This window comes from Tachyglossus aculeatus, chromosome X1 (genome assembly GCF_015852505.1).
Source record: "Tachyglossus aculeatus isolate mTacAcu1 chromosome X1, mTacAcu1.pri, whole genome shotgun sequence".
NCBI classification, from domain to species: domain Eukaryota; kingdom Metazoa; phylum Chordata; class Mammalia; order Monotremata; family Tachyglossidae; genus Tachyglossus; species Tachyglossus aculeatus.
Window position 1 is genome coordinate 110,122,794 of NC_052101.1, and position 24,876 is coordinate 110,147,669.

The 24,876-nt window shown below is 45.1% G+C and overlaps 1 protein-coding gene across 4 annotated transcripts in view; it reads right to left on the reverse strand.

Annotated features, from left to right (window-relative positions):
• The window catches only part of RFX2 (regulatory factor X2), a 182,068-nt gene that overhangs the window by 54,776 nt on the left and 102,416 nt on the right, over positions 1-24,876 (reverse strand). For 3 of the 4 annotated variants that reach the window (XM_038740367.1, XM_038740369.1, XM_038740366.1), the window contains 2 exons: positions 16,263-16,337; positions 992-1,173 (listed from right to left, as the gene is read on the reverse strand). In XM_038740367.1, the coding sequence (XP_038596295.1) occupies positions 992-1,173; positions 16,263-16,337 (257 nt within the window). The remainder of the gene's footprint in view (positions 1-991; positions 1,174-16,262; positions 16,338-24,876) is intronic. The other variant, XM_038740368.1, reaches the window with a different exon arrangement.

Genomic DNA, 24,876 nt, shown 5'->3' on the forward strand with positions numbered 1-24,876 from the left:
TATGTTCCTCCCATTTTCCTGTCTGAGCACTAATGCAGGGCAGGGAGGGGGAGAGTGACATATTCACTTCTCTGTGCCTCAGTTGCCTCATCTGGAACATGGGGATAGGACTGTGAGCCCCCCGTGGGACAACCTGACCACCTTGTAACCTCCCCAGCACTTGGAACAGTGCATTGCACATAGTGAGCGCTTAATAAATGCCACCGTTATTATTAATAAGCTTGGTATTTAAGTGTTTACTAGGTGTCAGGCCCTGGGGTGGATATAAGATAATCAGGTCGGGCACAGCTCCTGGGCTTCTAGACTTTGAGCCCGTTGTTGGGTAGGGACCGTCTCTATATGTTGCCTACTTGTACTTCCCAAGCGCTCAGTACAGTGCTCTGCACACAGTAAGCGCTCAATAAATACGATTGAATGAATAAATAGGAGGGAGCAGTAGTATTGAATCCCATCTCTTCTCCCATTCCCTTCTGCATCACCTTGACTTTTAGACTGTGAGCCCACTGTTGGGTAGGGACTGTCTCTATATGTTGCCAACTTGTACTTCCCAAGCGTTTAGTACAGTGCTCTGCACACAGAAAGCGCTCAATAAATACGATTGATTGATTGATTGATATTCAGGAAAGGGGCAGTTCTTTTGGGACAGGGGCTCTCTGCTTTCAGTAGTGGCGGGGAAATGTGCTGTCAGCTGCCCCTCAATTTCCCAACAGGCCTCCCTCTGATGAACTGGGGGACGGTCCAAGGAGGTGCGGAACGAAAGCAGCAGTGCTCCTGGCAGAACTTCAGTGAGGAAACACCTGCCCCAAGACATTTCTTCACGTGGCACCATCCATCAGTGCTGCACCTGCCATAACACCCTGCTCTCCTACCGCTGAGGGTGGAAAAATTCTTCCCCTCCTCAGATGAGAAGAGAGAACTTGTTAATAAGGGAAGCAAAAAAGACACATACAGGTCTGCGTGATTCCTACCACTGCCATGTCTATGTACCCACCTTGTTCCCAATCTTCGAGTTCTCAGTCCCATAAACACAGAACGAATTAATTTTCCAAAGGAAGCAGCATTCACAGGATCCAGTTTATGCTCCTGGCAGTGTCGAAGGTAATGATTGTACAGGGAACTTCGGGGGAGGCTCACACCTTCGGCTGTCTCATAATTGTCTAACAGCCACTGGAGCTAGATAAAGAAAAACAGGCTGGAATGAACACTGAAAATACTAGATATGTATAAGATAGAAAACGGGTTTCCTGTCCTCTGATTAAATCAGGGGAACCCTCCAGAGTTCGATCAGCAATCAAGGAGTTGTGGAGACAATACGTTAGTTTCTATTGTGCTCTCAAGGAATCTCATGCTAGGGCAAAATTATGCTGTACTAATTATCACACTGATTTAAACGCTTACTGTATGCTAAACGCTGGGGTACTTAGGAGGTTATAAGCTTGGGCACAGACTGTGTCCCAAATGAGGCTCACAAATCTATCTTACCCCCATTTTACTGATGGGGAAATGGAAGCCCAGAGAGGGGAAAAGACCTACCCAAGGTCACCGAGTAGGACAGTGGCAAAGCTGGGATTTGAATCTGGGTTTTCAGACTCCCAGTCCTCTGCTCTTTCCACTAAGCCAAGCTGCCTCCATCAATGGCATTTAGTGACTGCTTACTGGGCGCAAAGCACTGTACTGAGCACTTGAGAGAGGTACAAGGTAACAGAGTTGGTAAACACGCTCCCTGCCCCCAAGGAACTCACAATCTAAAGGGGGAGACAGACACTAACATAAATAATTAATTACGGATACATACATAAATGCTGTGGAGCTGCGAGTACGGTGAATACCAAGTGCTTACAGGATACAGAGCTAAGTGCATAGGCGATGCAGAAGCAAGAGGGAGTAGGAGAAAAGAATGATTAATCAGAGAAGGCCTCTTGGAGATGTGATTCTAATAAGGCTTTGATGGAGGGGAGGGTGGTGGTCTGCCGTGTTTATAATAACCATCGACTAAATGAGAATTAATGGATTGGGGGTTGAAAGTTTGCAGCTGTCTCCATGACAGATATCCAAACAAATCCTTGCATTGCTGTTCCATCCACCACTAGCGGACTGCTTTTACATCCTTGCTACTCACCGTTGTTTTACTGTATTAAATATTGTAAAGATTCAAATTCACAAAGAAACGCGAAGAACTTTACAGTAAGGTTCATGCAGAGGCTGGGAAATGTATGTGCACAACCATTTGTTCTTACACTGAATCTCATTTTTTTTTCTTTTTTAATGGTATTTGTTCAAGTGTTTTACTATTTGCGAAGCACAGTTCTAAGAGCTGGGGTAGACACAAGTTAATCAGGCCGCAAACAGTCCCTGTGTACCCACATGGGGCTCTCAATTTAAATAGGAGGGAGAACAGGTTAGCGAATCTCCATTTTGCAGCTGAGGAAACTGAGGCCCAGAGAAGTTAAGGGACTTACCCCAGGTCACACAGAAGGCCAGTGGTGGTGACATTAGAACCCAGGTTCTCCCAGGCCCATGCTTTATCCCCTAAGCCATGCTGTTTCCCTTGTGCCAACTTGTGGACTGCTTTACCCAGAAGAGACTTGTGCCATGGGAAGAACATTTTCTAATACTTCCATTGTGCTATATCCACACTAGGTAATGAAAACACACGGCATAGCAGGACTGCCTATACCTAATTACCACTTTCATAATACAGACTCCATATCCCTAGGAGATTAAGTATCAGAGCAGTTAGTATCCTAAATTTAGGGTCTGCTCTGATAGTGTTCCTACAGGGACCCCAGAGGTCCCAACCTTTGTACCTGAAGCTCATTGAACAGTGGGCTAAATTTAGAAAATACTTAATCCAAACACCAAGTGTTTGAACTGGCATCAATCTGGGGCACTCTGGATAGTTTGGTCTTTACTGTTGTTTTTATGAGATTCTAATCTTGTTTTAAAATTCCTTGGTTTATCTCGTAAAATCCAAATGCCATCCGAGTGCCATCAGTAGGATCTGTGCTTGAGTCAATGATCCTTCTCCCACTGAAGTGGATAAAAGATCATTTTTCAAACTTATGTTTAACTAGACCCAGAACTAACTGTTCTCCTTGTTTATCCTAAGGCCTAAGAGTCGATCAGTCTGAACCTCCAAGTGTTCATTGTTAATAGGAGTGGGTTCCCAGAGGCCACGGAAGCCAAACTGCTCCTGACTTGGGCAGATGGAAATAACGATAGCCCACTTGGTATGGTGCACTGTACTAGGAGCTTGGGAAGTATAAAATAATCGAGTGACGTGTTTCCTGCCCACAAGGAGCCGACACTCTAACAGGGGAGACAAACAGAAAAATACTGACAACTAGACTGGTCAAAAATAAACAGATTAAGCAGATATAGTATACATGAGTGCTAAGGAATCATTTTTCTACAGAAACATTTGGGACGTGTTTCCCCACTCCTCAAAAAACTCCAGTGGTTGCCCTTCCACCTCCACAACAAACAAAAACTCCTCGCCATTGGCTTCAAAACAGTCCTCCTCCTAAATCCCTCCTAACTCTGGACCGTAAGCTCGTCGTGGGCAGGGAATGTGTCTGTTTATTGTTATATTGTACTCTCCCAAGCGTTCAGTAGAGCGCTGTGCGCACAGTAAGTGCTCAAAAAATACAACTGAATGAACAACTTATAAGGCATTCAATCAGCTTTCCCTCCTTGCTTACCTTGCTGATCAACTATTAACTACCCACCCATACAGTTCAGTCCTCTAATTCCAGCCTACTCACTGCACCTCAGTATCGTCTGTCTTGCTGCCAATCCCTTGCCCGCATCCTTCCACTGGCCTGGAACTCCTTTCCCCTTCATATAATAATAATAATGGCATTTATTAAGCACTTACTATGTGTAAAGCACTGTTCTATATGAGACAGTCCACCAATCTCCCCATTTTCAAAGCCCACTAAAATCATATCTCCTCCAAGAGGCCTTCCCTGACTAAGCCCTCATTTCCCTGTCAAAACCCTCCTTTCTGTATCACCTATACACTTGGGTCTGTACACCTTAAGCACTTTGATATTCAATCCTCCCCAAGACCCACAGCACATTATCATCATTACTATTGTTATCATTATATTTGTTAAGTGCTTACTATATGTCAAGCTCTGTTCTAAGTGCTGGGGTAGATACAAGTTTATCAGGTCAGACATAGTCCTTGTCCCATATGGGGCTCACAGTCCAAGTAGGAGGGGAAAACAGGCATTGACTCATTTTACAGATGAGGAAACTGGAGCACAGAGTAGTTCAGTGACTTGTCCAAATTAACACAGCAGGCAATGGCAGAGCCAGGATTAGAACCCAGGTCCTCCTACTCCCAGGCCCACGCTCTTTCCAGTAGGCCACGCTGCTCTTCATGTGTATATACCCAACTGTAATCTGTTTTAAAGACAGTGTCTCCCCGTCTAATCTGGAGAGTCCTTGTATCATATTCCCCCAAGTACTTAGCATAGTGCAGGCACTCAATAAATATCATTGATTGGGATGGAGGTGGGGGTGTTGAGCATGAGGTACAGTATCCTCCCTAATGCTTAGAACAGTGCTTGGCACATAGTAAGTGCTTAAATGGCATTATTATTATTATTATTATTGGCTGGGGGGGGTGGGAGCGAAGACGGGCAGTTGGGGAATAGAAGGTGAAGAGAGTGGATAGGTAAAATGGGGCCAACTGGTGGAAAGCCTTCAAGTCAACTGTGAGGAGTTTTTATTTGCTGTGAAGAGAGAGTTCCAGCGGAGGGTCCGGGGAAAGGAGAGATGTGGGATTCAGGAAGATGATCTATGGATCAACACAGAATATAGACTGGATGGGACGGGAGGCTAGAGGAAGGGAGGCCAGTGAAGAGACTAATGAGATACACTGTAGCCATGGCAAGAGCAGAGCTTATAGGAGGATGGCAGCAATTTGGGTAGAGGAAAGGACAGCTTTGGGAGATCCAGCAGGATTTGGCAGTAGACTGAATGGGAGAGTTGCACGCTAGCAAAGAGTCGTGGATGACAATGGGGTTGTGGGCTTCTGAGACGGGGGGGATGGTGGAGGTGTCGACTGAAATGGGGAAGTTAAGAGGAGTGGGTTTTGGGGAAAAGATGAGGAGTTTGGTTTTAGACGTGTTGAGTTTGAGGTGCTGGTGGAACAAGTAGACGGAGATATCAATCAATCAATCGTATTTATTGAGCGCTTACTGTGTGCAGAGCACTGTACTAAGCACTTGGGAAGTACAAGTTGGCAACATATAGAGACAGTCCCTACCCAACAGTGGGCTCATAGTCTAAAAGCACATCGAGTCCATCAAATCAGCCCCACCACCCACTCGGAGCTGGCCACATAGCAAGTCTGAGATCCCCAATCATCTTGTTGTCTACATTCGCTCTCTCCATTACCTAACTCCCAGGACCGTGTGCCCGAACCCGCCTTCTCTTCCTGGAGGAAAGGGGAGGCGTGGGATTGCTGGTCAGGGCTACCGAAATCAATATGGAAACCAGATCCAGCTCCGAAACTGTAAAGAGGGAAATGCCAAGACAATAGCCGCTTGGCATTCCATCTACCAAACTCTCCCCCTTCTAGACTGTGAGCCCGTTGCTGGGTAAGGACCATCTCCATATGCTGACGATTTGTACTTCCCAAGCGCTTAGTACAGTGCTCTGCACACAGAAAGCGCTCAATACGATTGAATGAATGAACGGGATGAAGGCAAACTGCGAAAAGCCATAAAAGCAAGTTACTTAAAACAGCCAGCTACAGCGTAGTAAGTAATAGCATTTATTAAGCACTTACTATTTGCAAGTCACGTACTAAGTGCTGGAGAAAAGTACATGTATTAAAAAATCAACAAGGTTCCTGGTCCTCAAGGGCTCACAATCTAAGAATAAGACTGCAAGCTCCTTGTGGGCAGGGATAGTGTCTACCACCTCTAATGTATGTGTGTACTCTCTCAAGTGCCTAGTACAGTGCTCATGACACAGTAAATGCTCAGCAAATACCACTGAATGAATAAGGGCTGGGGAGGATCGGCAACAGAAGTAGCACGGCCTAGAGGATAGAGCCCGGGCCTTAGCGTCAGAAGGACCTGGATTTTAATTCCAGCACCACCACATCATCATCATCATCAATCGTATTTATTGAGCGCTTACTATGTGCACAGCACTGTACTAAGCGCTTGGGAAGTACAAATTGGCAACATATGTCTGCTGCGTGACCTTGGGCAAGTCTCTTAACTTCTCTATGCCTCGTTACCTCACCTGTAAAATGAGAATTAAGATTGGGAGCCCTATGTATCCAACCCGATCAACTTGCATCTGCCCCAGCACTTAGTACAGAGCCTGACACGGTGTAAGTTCTTCACAAATGCCAATCACAAAAACATAGAAAAAAAACCCTCCCGTCCGAGGAAGGCAAACCAAAAATCAAAACTACACAAAAAGCCCCAGAAAACAACATGAAAAGACACGAATGGTTACTATACAGGTTACGATTTCACGCTCCTCACGATCCGGGCAGGACCGTTCAGAATCCGACAGGGGCTGCGGCCACAAGCACCCCAAGCCCAGCATTTTACAAATGACATAAATCCACGCTGCCATTTGATTCTCAGCCCGCCAAGGCGGGCAGGGCAGGTTGGGGCCCGATGCCGAGGGGCACGGCAGCCGCAGGGGTCTCCTGGGTGGCGGGGCTGGCACTCCACCACGGCGGGAGGGACTGCACAGCAATCCACACATCCTCTAGCCTGGAAGCTCGTGGCGGGTAGGGAACGTGCCTGGCAACTCTGCTGTACAGTACTCGCCCGAGTGCTCACTGATGTTTTGACAGAAAGATTCTCTAGATGTTCCGTTGTGTACTTTGTATCTTCTTCTTAATTCCAGTCCTCCTCCTCCATACCATTTCTCACGTCCACTTCCATCTTATCTTCTGCTGTCCCCTACCCCGCCACTTACTCACATCAAGTACTCAGGGTGCAGAGTACTGGGTGAGATAACGGGTATACTATGAGAGGCCCTGTTCTTGCCTTCCTAGAGCTTTCTCAATAAAGAAGTTTTTAACCGAATACTTGCCGGCTTGAATATTCATCTTTACCTGTTACCTAGCCAGGACTTTCCCTTTTCATATTTATGAGGAATTATTTATCATATTATATCATATTCATATTTATAATTGGGAATTAGTCGTCTTTCATTTATTCTTATCAATGCCCATTGGTAGATTTTTCAGCTTGTTTCTCTTTATTTTTCTTATATATACTTTTAATGAGTGATCTACTGAGTGGCCTATATTCGTTCATTCCTCTCCCCCTCGTCCCCCTCTCCATCCCCCGCATCTTACCTCCTTCCCTTCCCCACAGCACCTGTATATATGTATATATGTTTGTACATATTTATTACCCTATTTATTTATTTATTTTACTTGTACCTATCTATTCTATTTATTTTATTTTGTTAGTATGTTTGGTTTTGTTCTCTGTCTCCCCCTTCTAGACTGTGAGCCCACTGTTGGGTAGGGACTGTCTCTATATGGTGCCAGCTTGTACTTCCCAAGCGCTTAGTACAGTGCTCTGCACACAGTAAGCGCTCAATAAATACGACTGATTGATTGATTAGTTCTGTGCTCTGCACATAGTAAGCACTCAATGAACACCTTTCATTGATTGATTGAGTCCTCATTCAAGAGGCCCTAACTTCAGTAAAAAGGAGAAAGAAACTGATTAAATGGGAAGGGCGAGCTGGGGAACCTAGGCCCTCATAAACTTAAGGCTTTTGATCCTGTCTTTTAACCTCGCTCTTTATGGAAAAAGTTAAACCAACGTGTAGGCCCTGTGGGGACTCTGCACAGGGCAATCAATCAATCAATCATATCTTTTGAGCACTTACTGTGTGCAGAGCACTGCACTAAGCACTTGGGAGAGTACAACACAACCAGCAATTTCAAGGATGAGGATGACGGGAAACAGAAGCTACGGAAGATAGATGGAAACTGGAAGCCAACTAATCAATAGTATTTACTGAGCACCTTCAGGGGTGCTCAATGTACCGAGTGCTTGGGAAAGTCAAGTAGAAGTAAGACCCAATCCTTGTTCCTTCAAGGATCTTACAATCTAAATTACATGTAGAAAATCTCTGAATAGAAAGGGGAAAAGATCCAAGGTAATATCACGGAAGGACTCATTTGGTTAGTTTTCCGTGGCAGCTGAATTTCCTGATCTTGGGAGCTGCACGCTACAATCAATCAATAGTACCGTAAACACGACACTGTACTCCTCTAGACTGTAAGCTTTTTGCGGGCAGGGGATGTGTAACTCTGTTATATCGTACTCTCCAGAGTGCTTAGTATAGTGCTCTGCACACAGTAAGCGCTCGATAAAATACAATCGATTGACTGATTGACTGTACTAGGTGCTTGGGTGAGTACAACCCAACAGAGTTGGTAGACACTTTCCCTGTCCACCAGCAGTTTACAGTCTAGGGGAGACATTAAAATGAATTACGGCTATGGACGTAAGGGCTGTGGGACTGAAGTGTAGAAGACACAGGGATTTTCTCTATCGCAGTATCGTACTTTCCAAGCGCTTAATACGGTGCTCTGCACGCAGTAAGCGCTCGATAAATACAACTGAATGATTGAATGATTGAAAGACAGGGAAGGCCAAGGAGTTGGGGATTGTGCTCACTGTCTCCTCTCCCACACGCATCTTCCACCTTTCAGGCCGCCACTGTCACTGTGTGCTCAAATCAACAGCCCACCTTAACCATTTTCTAGTGGCAGGTGGAGTTTTTTCCAATGTTGACTGCTGGCAGGGTACTTGTGGAGCTGGGAACACCAGTTGGTAGGAGGAGAACTGCAGAGTACGCTTCCAGGAACTATCAGGAAACACGCCTCATTGACTTCAAGAGAATCTCAAATGGCTCAGGAGTCCCGTTACAGACCTTCAAATCAGGAAGGGTAAGGAGACCTTCTTTCGGCAAATTACTGAAGGAAGTTCAGGAATACACCAGGTGATGAGAGGGAACTTTTACTATCCAGCTGAAAAGCAGCTTACTAGCACAGAGCCCATAGTGTCCAAAATTAATAAATGAATGAATGAATAATAATAATAATAATGGCATTTGTTAAGCGCTTACTATGTGCCAAGCACTGTTCTAAGCACTGGGATAGATACAGGGTAATCAGGTTGTCCCACATGGGGCTCACAGCTTTAACCCCCATTTTACAGATGAGGTAACTGAGGCACAGAGAAGTGAAGTGACTTGCCCACAGTCACACAGCTGATAAGTGATGGAGCCGTGATTAGAACTCACGTCCTCTGACTCCCAAGCCCGTGCTCTTCCCACTGAGCCATGCTGCTTCTCCCTGAAATAAAGTTACCCACCCAACATGTAGCCCCCATTTAAGGAAATCAGCAGCCAAGAAATAATCTCCTACGAATTAACCAAGTACCCAGAAGCAAAATTAATTGCTTAAACACAAGCGGCTCTTTTAAACAATAACCACTTTCAACGTATTGTTCTTGGCTGGAAGGCATCCTTCGCTCAGTTTAATGGATGGGATTTTTAAAGAATTTGTTTGCAACGAACAATGGCTGATTGTCTGTAATTTCCTTTCTCTCTGAGTCCCATTCAGGGTCCTTCAAAGTTAAAGGGCAACTCCGGGGCTGTTTCTAAGGCTCTCTAACAACCCTCTGCATGCCAACTGATGATTGCCAGCTGGGTTTTGCCCCCCCACTCACCACTCCACAACCCATTCTAGCCGTCGTCACTCCTCGGGGTCCATTCTATGGTCAGAAATCGGTTCCGTGCCTCCAGTTCACCTTGTTCCCTTGCAGCTCTGAACTCTGTCTGGCCAGCAGGCACACTGACTATGGTCTACTTCCCACCCGTAGCTTCTGGACAGCCAGCCTCAGGCCCACTTCCAACCTTGCAGAGCCTAGAAACTTAAGCTTTAAATCACTTGGGCGCCACGATTTTTTCCAAACCAAGACAGAAAAGGTAAGCATGGCTCTCAAATAAATCGGGTAATTGCCGCCACGCCACTCGCCAACTCTCAAAAGCTTAGTCAAGGCTAAAGAGGTGGCAACTCGCGCCACAGACATTCAGTTTGGATGAGGGTGGAGAGGGAGGTAGCACAGTGGCAGCACAAGGCAAGATTGCCCACTGCCAGTTAGGCCAAACACTTGAGTTAAGAAGGTTTTTTTTGCTGTTGCCTTTTATGGTACCTGTTAAGTGCTTACTCTGCACCAGGCACTGTACTAAGCGTTGGGGTCGATATAAGCTAATCAGGTTGGGCACGCTCCATGTCCCACACGGGGCTCCCAGTATTAATTCCCATTTTTCAGAAGAGGTGACTGAGGCACAGAGAAATGAGGTGACTTGTCCAAGGTCATACAGCAGGCAAGTGAGTTCGGTCTGCGTTCCGTCTTGGTGCAGTCTTTTCAGTGGCAGACCCTGTTATGCCGTCGTCTAGTTAGTACATCATGACTCAGTGAGATGCATCAATTGTACCAATCACTGGGCGACTTCTCCGAGCCCAAAGTGTGCATATATATATATAAACACACACACATACATATACATATATATGCTCATATACATAAATGAGAAGCAGTGTGGCTCAGTGGAAAGGGCACGGGCTTAGGAGTCAGAGGTCATGGGTTCTAATCCTGGCTCCGCCACTTGTCAGCTGTGTGACTTTGGGCAAGTCGCTTAACTTCTCTGAGCCTCAGTCCCCTCATCTGTAAAATGGGGAATTAAGACTGTGAGCCCCACGTGGGACAAACTGATTACCTTGTATTCCTCCCCAGCGCTTAGAACAGTGGTTGGCACATAGTAAGCGCTTAACAAATACCATCATCATTATTATTATATACGAATGTGGAAATGAACTCTTAACCAGCCATCCTCCATTTTGTTTTCAGACTCCATTTTGCATTTAATCTAGCTTGTTTTCCTTAGTCATGCTTCAGCTACACCCTCACCTGTCGTCAGTTAAGAAAAGTGCAGCTACACTTGATTGGACCCGCAACATGCGCAACATCTCCGCAACATCGCCAAGATCCGCCCTTTCCTCTCCATCCATACCACTACCCTGCTCATTCAAGCTCTCATCCTATCCCGTGTGGACTACTGCATCAGCCTTCTCTCTGATCTCCCATCCTCGTGTCTCTCCCCACTTCAATCCATACTTCATGCTGCTGCCCGGATTATCTTTGTCCAGAAACGCTCTGGGCATATTACTCCCCTCCTCAAAAATCTCCAGTGGCTACCAAGCAATCTGCGCATCAGGCAGAAACTCCTCACCCTGGGCTTCAAGGCTGTCCATCACCTCGCCCCTCCTACCTCACCTCCCTTCTCTCCTTCTATAGCCCAGCCCGCACCCTCCGCTCCTCCGCCGCTAATCTCCTCACCGTACCTTGTTCTCGCCTGTCCCACCATCGACCCCCGGCCCATGTCATCCCCCGGGCCTGGACTGCCCTCCCTCTGCCCATCCGCCAAGCTAGCTCTCTTCCTCCCTTCAAGGCCCTACTGAGAGCTCACCTCCTCCAGGAGGCCTTCCCAGACTGAGCCCCTTCCCTCCTCTCCCCCTCGTCCCCCTCTCCATCCCCCCATCTTACCTCCTTCCCTTCCCCACAGCACCTGTATATATGTATATATGTTTGTACATATTTATTACTCTATTTTACTTGTACATATCTATTCTATTTATTTTATTTTGTTAGTATGTTTGGTTTTGTTCTCTGTCTCCCCCTTTTAGACTGTGAGCCCACTGCTGGGCAGGGACTGTCTCTATATGTTGCCAATTTGTACTTCCCAAGCGCTTACTACAGTGCTCTGCACACAGTAAGCGCTCAATAAATACGATTGATGATGATTGGACCCACTGGATCATCTGATCAAGAGCACCGACATTTAATTGGATCTTGTTGATGATGTGAGGGAACACCACGCCCACCATGGACCACAACTAATTGCCTCTCCCACTTGAGGGTGATGAGGTTAAACTCATTTTGGGGGCAACAGACTCTGTCTGTCCTCACCCATACATGTCTGAATTAGTACTGCAATAATAAACCCCTTGTGCTGTGCCGCTGTGACTTGATTCCCCCCCCCCCCTTTTTTTTGTGGACCTCACATATATATGTGCACGTGCACACACACACACACACTCTAGTGGATAGAATACAGGCCTGGAAGTCAGAAGGTCATGGGTTCTAATTCTGGCTCTGCCATTTGTCTGACCTTAGGCAAGTCACTTCACTTCTCTGGGCCTGTTACCTCATCTGGAAAATGGGGACCGAGACTGTGAGCCCCATGTGGGACGGGAACTGTTTCCATCCCGATTTGCTTGTATCTATCCCACAGCCTACTGCAGTGCCTGATGCATAGCGCTGAACAAATACCATAATTATTATTATATACACATATACGGGGAGAAGGAGGGGAGAAGAGAGAGACACACACTCTCTCTCTCTCTCTCTCTCTCTCACACACACACACACACACACACACACACACACCCCATCCCTGTTGCTATGACCATTACTCAGTTAGGTGGGAGAGAAGTGGGTACAGAGTCCTCTGCCTTGAACCTAGACAGCTACTGCTCAGCTGGATGTGGTAGTTATGCCCAGTAAGGTGCTGACTTGGGTGTGAAAACATGGTCAGTAGTGTGTGAAAGTTCACACCTCATCAAGCACCCAATACTGATCACCCCCCCACCCCACACACAATTCTAGAAACTCTACGATCACTTCTAATTCTCTCTGAAATAAAATTAAACCTCTTGATCATGGGGTCTTCACTTATTCTCCCCCTGGAGACTGTAGGCTCCTGGTGGGTAGGATTGTGTCTACCAACTCTACTGAATTGTATTCATTCATTCACTGGTATTTATTTGAGCGCTGTGTGCAGAGCACTGTACTAAATGCTTGGGAAAGCACAGCAATAAAGAGAGACAATCCCTGCCCACAGTGAGCTCACAGACTGGGTGGGGGGAGAGACGGACATCAGTCCAAGTAAACAGGCATCAAGACATCAATTGTACTTTCCGAAGCACTTAGTACAGTGGTCTGCAAGCAGTAAGTGCTCAGTAAATACCACTGATCGAGTGATTTGATTAGCGCCTTTTTCTTAAACTCCCTGACCTCATCTTTCATTATGACCGGGTTCATTTTTTTTTGGCCCCATCGCCATGTTCTTTGGATTCTCTGTCCCTTGGACAGAGGGTTGTACAGTATTACAATATTGGGTTGTAAACTCAAGGACAGTGAGTAGTAGGTATTCTACTTTCTTCGCCACTCTCCTCAGAGCCTAGTATCTTCTCTCCCTAACTCTCACGACTGTGGGCCCTATGTGGGACGGGGACTGTGTCCAAGCTGATCATCTTACATCTACCCCAGGACTTAGCACATTATTATGGTATTTGTTAAGTGCTACGTGCCATGTCCTGTACTGAGCACAAGCTAATCAGGTTGGACACAGTCCCCGTCCCACATGGGGCTCACAGTCTTAATCCCCATGTTGCCGATCAGGTAACTGAAGAACAGAGAAGTGAAGTCACTTGCTCAAGGACACACAGCAGATGAGTGGCGGAGCTGGGTTTGGACCCCAGATCCTTCTGAATCCAGGCCCATGCTCTATCCACTAGGCCATGCTGCTTAGCACTCAATACCATAACTGTTATGTAATTGTAGTAGTGGTAGTAGTAGTGGTAGTAGTAGTAGTACAGTGCTTTCTGCATGCAGTAGGTGCCAACAAGTGGACGAACCAGCTCTCCAAAAGGTATTAGACTGCTACTCCTGACTAGGGCTCCATTTATCTAACCTCTCACCTCCCTCAGCACATGCTACCCACAACTTCCCCTGCCAACCCTGCTTCAGGGAGGTCCAGAGGCCAGGCCAGGGCCACCTTCCCAATCCAGAGAGGCAGAAGCAGCAACCGTGGTCCACATAGCACTCTGTTCACCGGAAAGCCAGGGGAGTCCAGAATTTGTGGTTGCAGTGGATTGGGGTGGCTGTTGCTCAGAACAGTATTCCCACATTTTTTCATGGAGTGACTCCAGACAATGGGGAGGGACCTGGATTTCCAGACCGCCCAGGTGAGTAGACGATAACCTACCCATATTCGCCCCAAAAACAAACCGGAGGACTCTAGCAATCCAGTTTCTCTAGTAACCAGCCTGCAAAATGCATAACCTCCTTTCTCACAGGAAGAACCCCTGAATAATGGTATTTAATCAATTCCTGGAAAAGAAAAACCTAATACGAAATGTTGGGGTGAAAGCCTAAACATGAAATAGAATTGCTTTTTTTTCCCCCCTCTCAAAACGAAGCATAGAAAAGCAAATGAGTAAGAAAGCAACCAAAGAAAGCAAGGCTTTAAGAGGAAAGTTTTAGGCAATTAGAAGCTAATTTGCATTCACAGAGACAAGGGAATAATGCATATTTTCATGGACATTTTTATTTTCACCAGACAGAGCTGCCACTCTGTGGCTTGGGTCCTTCTAAAGGCTTCCCCTTGTGCAGTTCACTCTCAAAAATAATTTGGTTTCTGCAACAAGTATTCTTGGGAATACTTGGTGATTTTTTATTTAAATAGCAAGCTGAAGTACCTTTGTTCTCTAATTCCCACAAATTATGTGATTGTATAATTTTATCTACTTTTGTCTCTTTTAGTTATTAAACTCTACATTTATTCCATAGCTGTTCTTTAAAAATAAGAGCCTCTATCTTATAAACGAAGAGGAATTTATTGGTCTGAGTTTGTTTGCACCACAGTCACTCCCTTTTTTCTTTTTCTAAATGGCATTTGTTGAGCGCTTACTATGTGTCAAGCACTGTTCTAAGCGCTGGGGTAGATACAGATTCGTCAGGTCAGACACAGTCTCTGTCCCACATAGAACTCACAGTCTAAGTAGGAGGGAGAAGAGGTGTTGAATCGCCATTTTGCAGCTGAGGAAACTGAGGCCCAGGGAAGTGAAGTGACTTGCCCAGGGTCACCCAGAAGACAAGTGGAGGAGCCGGGAATAGAACTCAGGTCCTTTGGCTCCTAGGCCCGAGCTTTATCCTCTAGGCCACACTGCTTCCCCTTCCTGGCACTGCTTCACTTTACTGCTCAAGGGTTCACCCTTGGGGCTCATCCATCACCCCACTATGAGGATGGCTCTGGACAGCAATTAGAGGGGTCAATTTGAATGAGGGTAATTATTTTTACTATTTATTTTTTCATTTTTTAGCTCAGAAAGAAATTTATTCCCCACTTAAGGGTCATTCAGCCAGAAAAGACAAATTAGAACTGATACTTATCTGTCTCATCAAAATGCCAAACAGAATTTGTCTGTCCTCAGGACAGAGAAGCAGCATGGCTCAGTGGAAAGAGCCCGGGCTTTGGAGTCAGAGGTCATGGGTTCAAATCCCGGCTCCGCCAATTGTCAGCTGTGTGACTTTCGGCAAGTCACTTAACTTCTCTGTGCCTCAGTTACCTCATCTGTAAAATGGGGATTTTACAGTGCTTTCTAGACTGTGAGCCTGCTGTTGGGTAGGGACCGTCTCTATATGTTGCCAACTTGTACTTCTCAAGCTCTTAGTACAGTGCTCTGCACACAGTAAGCGCTCAATACGATTGAATGAATGAATGAATGCTTTGCACATAGTAAGCGCTTAATCAATGCCATTATTATTATTATGATTATTATAAGGAGAGTCTTCCTTTAGTGCTTGGGAAAGCTGAGGACAGTGAACAGAATCAAAGCTCCTTTTCTTTTCCTTAAAGAGGTAGTTTACCGGTAAGTTCCCTATTATATCTCCCTCTGTGTGCTATTAACTCTGCTAGGAATAGTTATAATTCACTGGGGAATGCTGCTGCTGTAGGAAAGGAAAAAACTAGCATCTCTGAAAATGATGCAGAGATAATGGCAGGGAAAATGGAGCAACTTCTCAACACACTTATCAAGGAATCTTTAAATTTTTCCATAATAATGCATTCAAAATGATGTGGAAAGAAACAACGTTCAAACAGTGCTTTGCACATAGTAAGCGCTTAATAAATGTCATTATTATTATCCACTTAAGTTTCAATAAATTTAAGTTGGTTATAAAATTTTGCCCACTCCTATTTCTTTTAAAGGACTGCTCTCGAAAAATAGCTAAAAGAAGACTTATGCTACTTCCAGTCCCATGTCAGTGGTTTATAAAATATCCCTGAATACTACATGGAATGCAAGGATAAGATTGAAAAGTTAGACATTAACTTACATGGCTGTTGAGTAAACTGCTTTTGTGTGATGTAATCCCTTCATTTTTTTGGAGGTTTTCAATCGCCATTTCAAGCTAAAGAAATATGTGCAGGAAAATAAAATAAAATGGAAAAAAAGGAAATCAGATAGTTAGCATCAGCCAAGATTTGTTTTTATTAATATCTGAATCATGATTAATGCCTCCTACCCAGAGAATGTGTGACCAGATGAGAAGCTGCAGCAAAGAAATGTTATTTATCCCATGCAAATGAATCAAAGAATTTTTTAAAATACAGCAGCAGAATGAAACGTGAAGTTTTCAAAATTGCTATGTAAAGAATTCTTATTTTACTTTGACAGCGATCACTCGTGTGTGCATATGGGCCCATGACAGTGCATTTAATCACTCTCTCATAAACCCTTAAATGAAGCACTCGCCTAGAACTGGAACGCTCCCAACAACAAGAGATGATGGGACAGTGGAAAGAAAATAAGTCGGGGGGAAAGGGAGATAAAAGGAAGAGACAGGAAAGAAAGGTTATGTCATAAATACGAACAAGGCTACGCCGGCAGGTTCAGGACTTAGAATTTTCCGGCAGACACCTGATAGTTTTTTTTTATTCATTCAGTAATATTTATCGAGCAACTGTGGTGTGGAGAATATACTGTACTAAATGCTTGCAAGAGTTCGAAAGAGCCGGAAGACACTGTCACCATCCTGGAGGAGCTGACAATCTAATGAGGGAGACAGGCAGACATAAATTGTTTGCATTCAGTGGAAGGATAAGGAAAACTAGAGACACAACTGATAATAACGAAAGTATGGAAACTGAATAAATAAGAGGAGGGGAGTATGCAAACCCAGTATTCACTCAGTTCTGCCAAAACATGTGTTTTCAAATCGGCATCTTGGATCATTCACTCATTCAGTCAATCCCATTTATTGAACACTTACCGTGTGCAGAGCACTAAGTGATTGGGAGAGTACAATGTGACAATAAACAGACACGTTCCCTGTCCACAACGAGCTTACAATCGAATGCTGATGGTGTGAGCCTGCATGTGCTCAGTATGCTGCACTACCAAAAAAATTGCTCGTGCATAGGCTGAATATCTGAGTACTGGCATGAGGTGTGGCAATCAACCAGGGGTATTTATTGGGCGCCAGGAACTGTACTAAGCACTGGGGTAGAGTTGAACGTTTACTGTGTGCAGAGCACTGTACTCAGCACTTGGGAGACTACAAAACAACAGATTTGGTAGACACGTTCCCTGCCTACAGGGAGTTTATAGTCTAGAGGGGGAGACAGACATTAAAATGAATTACGGACGCAGAAAGAAGGGCGGCGGGGCGAATAAAGGGTAACAAATACAAGTGCAAGGGTGACACAGAAGGGAGATGAAGTAGCGGAAACAAGGGTTTAGGAAATCAACCAATGGTATCTACTGAGCGTTTACTATGTGCAGAGCAGAAGGCACCCCTTGTGTTATAGGAGAATTGGGTGCAGAGTTAAGTGCTAAGGATAGTGATGGATGGCCCAACACTCAAATACAACAGGCAGTTGTCACAGACGAGGTTCAGGAAAGGTTATTTGCCATCTGGTAGGAACCCACTTTTCGGGGCGCTGCAAAAGCTTCACGGACAGTGAGGTCTCCAAACCGACAACCAGCAAGCTCCACCTCTCCCTCACACACAATGCTATCTATATCCCCAATCATTCACACGCTGAATCTTTTCTTCACTGCAGATGGTCTTGAGCACATTTTTGTTCTTCTTCTCAATACCCTCGGACACTAAGGTAGTCACGGATGGCCTTCAGCGATGCCAGACAAGAAGACACACATGGTGACTGAGCCCCTTTTTCCTCTCCTTCTTCCCTCTCCATCGCCACCCCCACCCTACAGCACTTGTATATATTTGTACATATTTATTACTCTATTTATTTTACTTGTACATATTTACTACTCTATTTTATTAATGATTTGCATATAGCTATAATTCTTTTTATTCTGATGTATCTGACACCTGTCTACATGTTTTGCTTTGTCGTCTGTCTCCCCCTTCTAGACTGTGAGCCTGTTGTTGGGCAGGGACCGTCTCTATATGTTGCCAACTTGTACTTTCCAAGCGCTTAGTACAGTGCTCTGCACACAGTAACTGCTCAATAAATACAATTGAATGCATGAATGAATGGTGTCACAAGCATTAGCCCAGACGCACGGTATTGACATGACATCATGTGGACACACAAACACACGAAAGGGAGGAATGGTTCATCATGTGTCAAGCAAAGGAACAGACCCTAGTCGCTATGGGGTAAAGATAATCACGTAGGGGTGAGGGAAAAAGAAGACATAGTTGCCGGAGCCCTGACCAGGTTTAACAGTGGGCACAATCTCGATGGAGTTAGGGAGGAGACCCAATAATTAGGGGCAAAACCAAAGAGAGTTCAAATACTTCCCAACCCCTAAATCTGTCCTACTTTACCGTACCTAGTGGCAATCTGTAAGGGAGAACTTGGGAGAAACTTGATACCATGGTGGAATGCCCTCCCTCCTTAAATCCGCCAAATAGCTCTTCCCCCCTTCAAAGTCCTACTGAAGGTGCATCTCCTCCAAGAGGCCTTCCCAGACTAAGCCCCTTTTCCTCAGCTCTCCCTCCTTTCTGCATCACCTCAACTCACTCCCTTTGTTCATCCCCCTCTGCCTCACAGCACTTATGCATAAGTGCTATTCACTATAATTCTATTTATTTATAGTGATGCCTGTTTAGTTATTTTGATGTCTGTCTCCCCCCGCTTGACTGTAAGCCCCTCGTGGGCAGGGACTGTCTCTCTCTATTGCCATATTGTACTTTCCAAGCACTTAGTACCATGCTCTGAACACAATAAGCGCTCAATAAATATGATTGAATGAATGAAAGTCAATCAAAATGAACAATTTGGTTAGGGGTTTGGTTCTAAGCGCTGTCTCCCCAGGCTGCAAGAATACGCTGGGGAAAGTAAATAGGGACTTTCCTACTAGCTTTCAAGGGAAAGGACTGAGCCACTGATCAACAGGCATTCTTAATGCCTTTTTCAATGCCGTGATTCCAGGAATCTATAGGCAGACACCATGCCAAGAGATGGCAGACCTTTCGCCTGCCCATCTTTGGAGAAACAAGAGACTACAGGAATTCCCAAGCTATAGGATTTCTTAATTATTCATTTCAGTCACATTTCTAACACCTTTTCAGACACGATATGGACTACACAAAGTTTCTTTCCCTGTATATTTTCCGTTTGAGGCAGGGTGTGGGTTTCCTGGCTTTCTCTTAAAAGAGAAGCAAAAAACTTTGAAAAAATAAATAATAGTGCCCAAGAATCTCACCTAATGTCGATTGTGTTCCATTAATAGGGCAATATGTAAATGAAAATAAACCAAATCAAAGTGATTTTTTCCCCAATTTATTTGTCCTCAGTTTAATATTGCTTATTTACTTAATAATGGTTTATGACACCACTACAAGTAACAAAAGTAAAGAATAAAACTTTCTCCTTTAGCCTGGGATATAATGGGGAATGTCCATCACCTTAGAGATGTGCTAATTATTATTATTGTTATTACTAACAATAACAATAATATGATGGTGTTTATTAAGCACTTACAATGGGTAAGCCCTGGGGTAGATACAAGATAATCAGATTGGACACAGTCCCTGCCCTACACAGGGCTTACAATCTAAGAGGGAGGGAAAGTAGGTTTTTGATCCCCATTTTACAGATGATAAAATAGAGGTACAGCAGTGTGGCCTAGTGGACAAAGCACGGGCCTGGGAGTCCAAAGGACCTGGGTTCTAATCCCAGCTCTGCCACATGTCTGCTTTGTGACCTCGGGCAAGTGACTTCACATCTCTTGGCCTCAGTTCCCTCATCTGTAAAATGGACATTAAGAGTGTGAGTCCCATGTGGGACAGGGACTGTTTCTAACATGCACCTACCCCAGTGCTTAGAACAGTGCTTGGCACATAGTAGGCGCTTAACAAGAAGCAGCGTGGCTCAGTGGAAAGAGCACAGGCTTGGGAATCAGAGGTCATGGGTTCTAATCCCGGCTCCGCCACTTGTCAGCTGTGTGACTTTGGGCAAGTCACCTAACTTCTCTGTGCCTCAGTTCCCTCATCTGTAAAATGGGGATTAAGACTGTGAGCCCCACGTGGGACAACCTGATCTCCTTGTATCCTCCCCAGTGCTTAGAACAGTTCTTTGCACATAGTAAGCGCTTAACAAATGTCATTATTATTATTATTATTAAGTACCATCATAATAACAGTTATTATTATTATAAGAGGCTACGCTGCCATCTTGGCTCCACCTCTGGTCTCTTTCCAGCTCAAGGGGCAGGGTAGGTTTCCTGTGGCGGTTTGCCCTGCCCGAAAAGCTGTGAAGGTGGAGCTAACGGTGCCAAGACTATGAGCGGGATAGCCCCTCTCGCTCTATGAAGTTGGTGCCTAGGGCACAGGCACAAACACACTCACACTGGCAGACACACACAGGCATGCTAGCTAGGCATGGAGCCAGGCAAAGTTTGTTTAGGGTGGTGAGTGACAGCAGCAGCCAAGCAGAGCCGCCGCTACTGCCAGCTCCCCCAACTTGCCTTACTCAATCTTTCGCTGTTGCTTTATTCCAGCTTCTCCGGGCAACCCTGAGTTCTAGATCTTGCTGCCAGAGTCCAAATTGGCACTTTTGACTCTCCCCATGGGACTCCTGGAGGGTGGGGTCTGGTGGCCCAAAGAGCGATTGTCCTGCAGTAGCTGACAGTGCAATTGCTCAGAACAGTGCTTGGCACATAGTAAGCGCTTAACAAATATTATAATAATAATAATAATTATTATACACCCCCCCCCCCCTAAAATCACATCTCCACCAAAAGGCCTTCCTTGACTAAGCCCTCATTTCTCCTAAGCGTCCTCCCCTCTCCACCGCCTAGGCACTTGGCTGTGCACCCCTTTTTATGGTATTTGCTAAGTGCTAACTACGTGTCAATCACTGTTCTAAGCGCTGGGGAAGATACAAGTTAATTAGGTTGGACGCAGTCCCCGTCCCACATGGGGCTCACCCCTTTAAGTAGGAGGGAGAACAGGAAAACCGAGGCATGGAGAAGATGTGACTTGCCCAAGGTCACAGAGCAAGTAATTGTCAGAGCCAGAATCAGAACCCAGGTCCTCTGAGTCCCAGACCTGGGCTCTTTTGTGCTGTTTCTACTTGACACTCACTCCAGTACCATTGCACTTATGTACATTTCCTTATATTCTACTATTTCCCTTATCTGTAATTCATTTTAATGTCTGCCTCCCCTATAGTCTGTAAACTTCTTGAGGGCAGGGATTGCTTCTACCAACTCTCGTTGGTTGAAGGTTCCCCGGTTCCCCAACGACATTCTGGTCACGATGTATAGTGAAGACAGCATGTTATGGCAGAACTGAGTGTACTGAGAGAAGTTCAGAGGCATGGCTAGGAGCCAGAAACTATTTATTTATCTATATTAATGTCCGTCTCGCCCTCTAGATTGTAAGCTCGTTGTGGGCAGGGAATTTGTTTCTTGTTGTATTGCACTCTCCCAAGCGCTTAGTACAGTGCTCTGCACAAAGAAAGCACTCGATAAATACGACTGAATGAATGAATGAACGAACCCCAAAGCCCCTACCAAGGCTGGAGCCAGGACATGCTAATGTCACGGACCAGCAAGAATAGGCCCACTGGCCAGTGGTGATATGAAGGTGAGGAACTTCTAGCATAACAAATAAGGTCCTGAAAGAGTCCCAGAAAAAAGATAAATTTCCTACTGTGTCTCCTCTCTCACTCAACCAGTTTCAATTTATAACTGAAAAAAATCATATCTTCACCACCTACTTTAAAGAATTTGCAAGGTGAGTCGTGCATTTTTTTTTTTACCATCGAGTTACTGGATTTCAGAAATACCATTCTATGTATCAACCTAAAACATAGATTAATTGCGGCAGGATGGTGGTCAGCTTTCTAAAAAAAGTACTCAGAAATGCTGTAAAACAAAGCCTCGGATAAGACAGCGTAGCAACAGGAACCTGGGAGGCAGTTGTGACAGAGGCCCCAGTAGGGTGCACTGTAACTCAGACAGGAGGGAGCAGAAGCTTCCAGAAAATGAGACAAAGCGGTAAAAGCGAAAAGTGAAAAAATGTGCTGCAAGCACCAACACAAAAAAGACTTCCCATTCCCACCTGACGCCAGGGGAGTGAAGCCCCCCATTCATTCAATCAATCGTATAAAGGGTGGGCAGAAGCTGGAAATCCACATAGTAGCAACAGCATTTGTTAAGTGCTTACTTTGTGCAGAGCACTGTACTGAGCAGTGAGAAATAATACACGGTGGTGTGTTCTGAGGGGAATCAGATCTGATCTCTGGCCCTCAAGGGGCCCCCTAGAGAAGAGTCTTCTCACCATCACAAGGTCTCTAAGACATTGGGATGGTTGTGGCAATTTATGACAGGGCTATAAAGTCCAGGAGTAAAGAGACATCCGTAGACTGCTCCCCTCCACATACTGCTTTAACTATTTTTTTTTAAATGGTATTTGTTAAGCACTTACTAAGTGCCAGGCACTGTATTAAGCACGGGGGTAGAGACAAGCTAATCAAGGTTGAACACAGTCCATGTCCCACGTGGGGCTTACAGTCTTAATCTCCATTTTGCAGATGAGGTAACAGAGGTGCAGAGAAGTTAAATGACTTGCCCAAGGTCACCCGACAGACAAGTGGCAGAGCTGGGATTTGAACCCACGTCCTCCGACTCTCTGGCCCGTGCTCTATCCACTAGGCCGCGCTGCTTCCCAACTACTTATTTCAATGATGTGAATTTCTAATTGTTCCATTTAAAAATTTGCTCATTTTGTTTGAATTTATTGTTGGCTGTCATTTTTTTTTTCCTATTTAATATGTGTCCGCCCTCTCCCAGTTAGATTGTGGGCCGGGGACCAGGTTTGAACTGTTTATTTTGTATCTACCTAAGTACCTGGTACAGTGCTCAGCAATCAATCGATCGATCAATAGTATTCCTTAATACTTATGTCATTTGTTAAGCGCTATGTGCCAAGCACTGGCGTGGATACAAGGTAATCAGGTTGTCCCACAAGGGGCTCACAGTCAATCCCCATTTTACAGATGAGGTAACTGAGGCCCAGAGAAGTGAAGCGACTTGCCCAAGATCACACGTCCTCTGACTCCCAAGCCAGTGCTCTTGCCATTAGGCCTCACTTACTGTGTGCAGAGCACTGTACTAAGAACTTGGGAGAGTCCAACACAACAGGGTTAGTAGACACGATTTCTGCTCATAGGCAGTAATAATAATTATATGCTCATAAGTCATATTTCTTCTTTTGAAAACACCAATCGGCTGGGAAGAGACTGAAGGGTTGATGGGATTTTGATCACCAAGACAGGAGGTGGTGACTACTACTTTGATCGCATTTCATTCAATCATATTTATTCATTCATGCAATAGTATTTATTGAGCACTTACTGTGTGCAGAGCACTGTAGTAAGCACTTGAGAGAGTACAATATAACAATAAGAGACACATTCCCTGCCCACAGCGAGCTTACAGTCTATAGGACTGTATGGCACTGTGTTCTGCAGGGAGAAAGAGACTGAACTTTTTTGGTCTATACTATATGCACCTTGGGTTCCACGTGCTATAATCTGCTCTGTACATAGTAAGAGCTCAATAAATACCATTAATTGATTGCTAGTCTTTTTTTTGAACACCAGAGTTTAGAACAACTGAAAGCAGCAAGTATGATGGCTTGCCCAGAAGACCAAAAAGTGAAAGAGTCTAGCTCTCTCCCCAGGTACCTGTTACAGCTTGCTATGGGCAGGGAACGTTTCTACCAATTTTGCTTTACTGAACTCTCCCAAGCGCTTATACAGTGCTCTGCACACAACAAGCACTCAGTAAATATCACTGATTGACTGAAAGGAACCAGAGGCTGCCAAGGAAAGGTTAAAAATCCTTTAAATGGCCTGCAGTCACACGGGAAAAATCAAAAGCTGTCTGCGGATTGACTGGCAATCCTCCTCGGCCGGACCATGTATTTAATACTACACTAAGAAAACCCGGTTCTGGGGATCATCAAAACAGTATTTCTTGGAATGACCCCTTTGAAAGCCACTACAGTTCTCGGCCAGGCCGACATTCCCGCCATGTTCTCGTGGAGCTTTGTGATCTAGGAGTTAACAGGAGTTAATTAGTACTTGTGCAATAGTCTCACACAATCCCAGCAAACGAGGTGTTAGAACAATCTGGATGGCAAGGGAGGCTGTCAATTTTACTATTCCCTAGTGCAGTGCTTTCCAGTAAAGCTTCTGGACTTCCAAAGAGAAAAGGGGTGCCCCCACCTAAAATCAATAACATTTATCGAGAGCTTACTCTGAACTGAGCACTGTACTAAACACTCGGGAGAATACAATAGAGTTATTAGACAGCAAGCCTGCACAGAATGAGCTAATGAGGGAGACAGACACTAAAATAAATTTCAGATAAGGGGAAGCAACAGAGTTTAAAGCTATGTGAATAAGTACTTGGGGGGGGGGGGGGGGGGGTTGAGGAGGGGAATACCGAGGTGCTTA